Source organism: Dromiciops gliroides, chromosome 2, assembly GCF_019393635.1.
Source record: "Dromiciops gliroides isolate mDroGli1 chromosome 2, mDroGli1.pri, whole genome shotgun sequence".
Taxonomy (NCBI): Eukaryota; Metazoa; Chordata; class Mammalia; order Microbiotheria; family Microbiotheriidae; genus Dromiciops; species Dromiciops gliroides.
In genome coordinates, this window is record NC_057862.1 from 661,779,137 (window position 1) to 661,780,688 (window position 1,552).

A 1,552-nucleotide genomic window follows, 5' to 3' on the forward strand; every position below is an offset into this window, starting at 1 on the left:
ACACCCCTGAGGCTACAGGTACACTAACATCTTCTGATGTTACTCATCCCTGTATGCCCACTCGTTTGCCTCCCTGTTGTTCTCATAGTCTCTGCTGGACATTGTTCAGCCAAGTGCATTGACCCAGATGGGGGAATCCCCTCTCCAAAAGCCCCTCTTCTGGATGCTCTGTTGCTTCCAAGTTCTGACCCAGCTGCAATAAAATAGGGAACTTCACAATGCATGGTCCCTCTCCACCAGTGTGTCTTAGCCTGGCATCTGCAGTCCTGGGCTGAGGCCTGTCACCTGCAGCTTCTTTTGCATAGGAATACCTAAGGGCCTTTTCACAGCTACTGCTCCAGATATAAATATCACTCTGCCTCCATATGTCTCACTCTGAGCTCAGAGGTCTCTGCCTGTAGGTGTTCAGGTGACACAACAATGTCTCTACCGCATCTTCTCTGGCTGCTGGGGCTCTGGGCTCAGGGTAAGACAGACCAAGGGGTGGAGAGGTTCCCAGGAGAGTCAGTGTTGTTGTGACCCTTCCTCTAGACCAGATAAGAAATCTTAGCCCAGCACTGGCTCATGGGGGCTCACAGGCACAGCTGGGACCCAGTCTGCAGAAACTATCATGTCTCTGAAACATGCAGAGCAGAGTGTCTCCCTTTTACAGCCAATTGAGCTGATTTGGGGCTTTGTGGGTTTAAAAACATCCATTATTACATAACATGTGGCTGGGACGTCCATATACTTCTATTTCAATCTATTCTTTCCTTTCAGTTTCCTATGGCGATGTGGTGCTGACACAGTCTCCAGCCTCCCTGTCTGCATCTCCAGGAGACAGAGTCACCATGAGCTGCAAGGCCAGTGAGAGTATCACATATAGTGATGGTGATGACCTCTTATACTGGTACCAGAAGAAGCCTGGACAAGCCCCCAGGCTCCTGATCTACTGGGCTACCAGGCTGCAATCTGGAGTCCCTGCCCGCTTCAGTGGGAGCAGGTCTGGCACAGATTTCACTCTCACCATCAGTAGTATGGAGGCCGAGGATGCTGCAGTCTATTACTGTCAGCAGAGTCTTAAACTTCCTCACACAGTGATATATTCTGGAACAAAACCCCCCCAAGGCTGAGCCTGGTGATCAGTGAAACTCCAACACCCCAGTTACTTCCCCTTGCTCAGAATCTGCTGTGAGGGCTCCACACATGTGGCCTCTCTGCCTTTCTCGAGCATTCATTGAGTGCATCTTGGCTGTCTAGTGTTCCCTGGTAAAAGCCAGACCAAAAGAAAAGACTATATATATTCTGGGCCACAAGGAACTTGTCTGTTCTCCCTGTGTAAACAATCCTAGTCAGATTACTTGGCTGGAGAATCATAGTATCAGAGACTTGGAGCTGGAAAGACCCTTAGGTGCCATTGAGTCCAAACTGCCCCCACCCTAATTTTACATATGGGGAAACTGAGCTACAGAGAGTGACTTACACAGAATTATATGACAAGGCTCCAAGGCAATATTTGAATACTAGTGACTAAAAATATTGTGTTTACACAGAGGAAGGCAGGAATCCCTCC

General features: G+C 49.0%; 1 gene segment (V, D, J or C); it reads left to right on the forward strand.

The window, feature by feature from the left end:
- Window positions 1–388: 388 nt before the first annotated feature.
- LOC122739536 lies at window positions 389–1,112 on the forward strand. The segment is given in 2 exon segments: window positions 389–466; window positions 760–1,112. Coding segments are annotated over 2 exon segments (399 nt in total).
- Window positions 1,113–1,552: the final 440 nt, after the last annotated feature.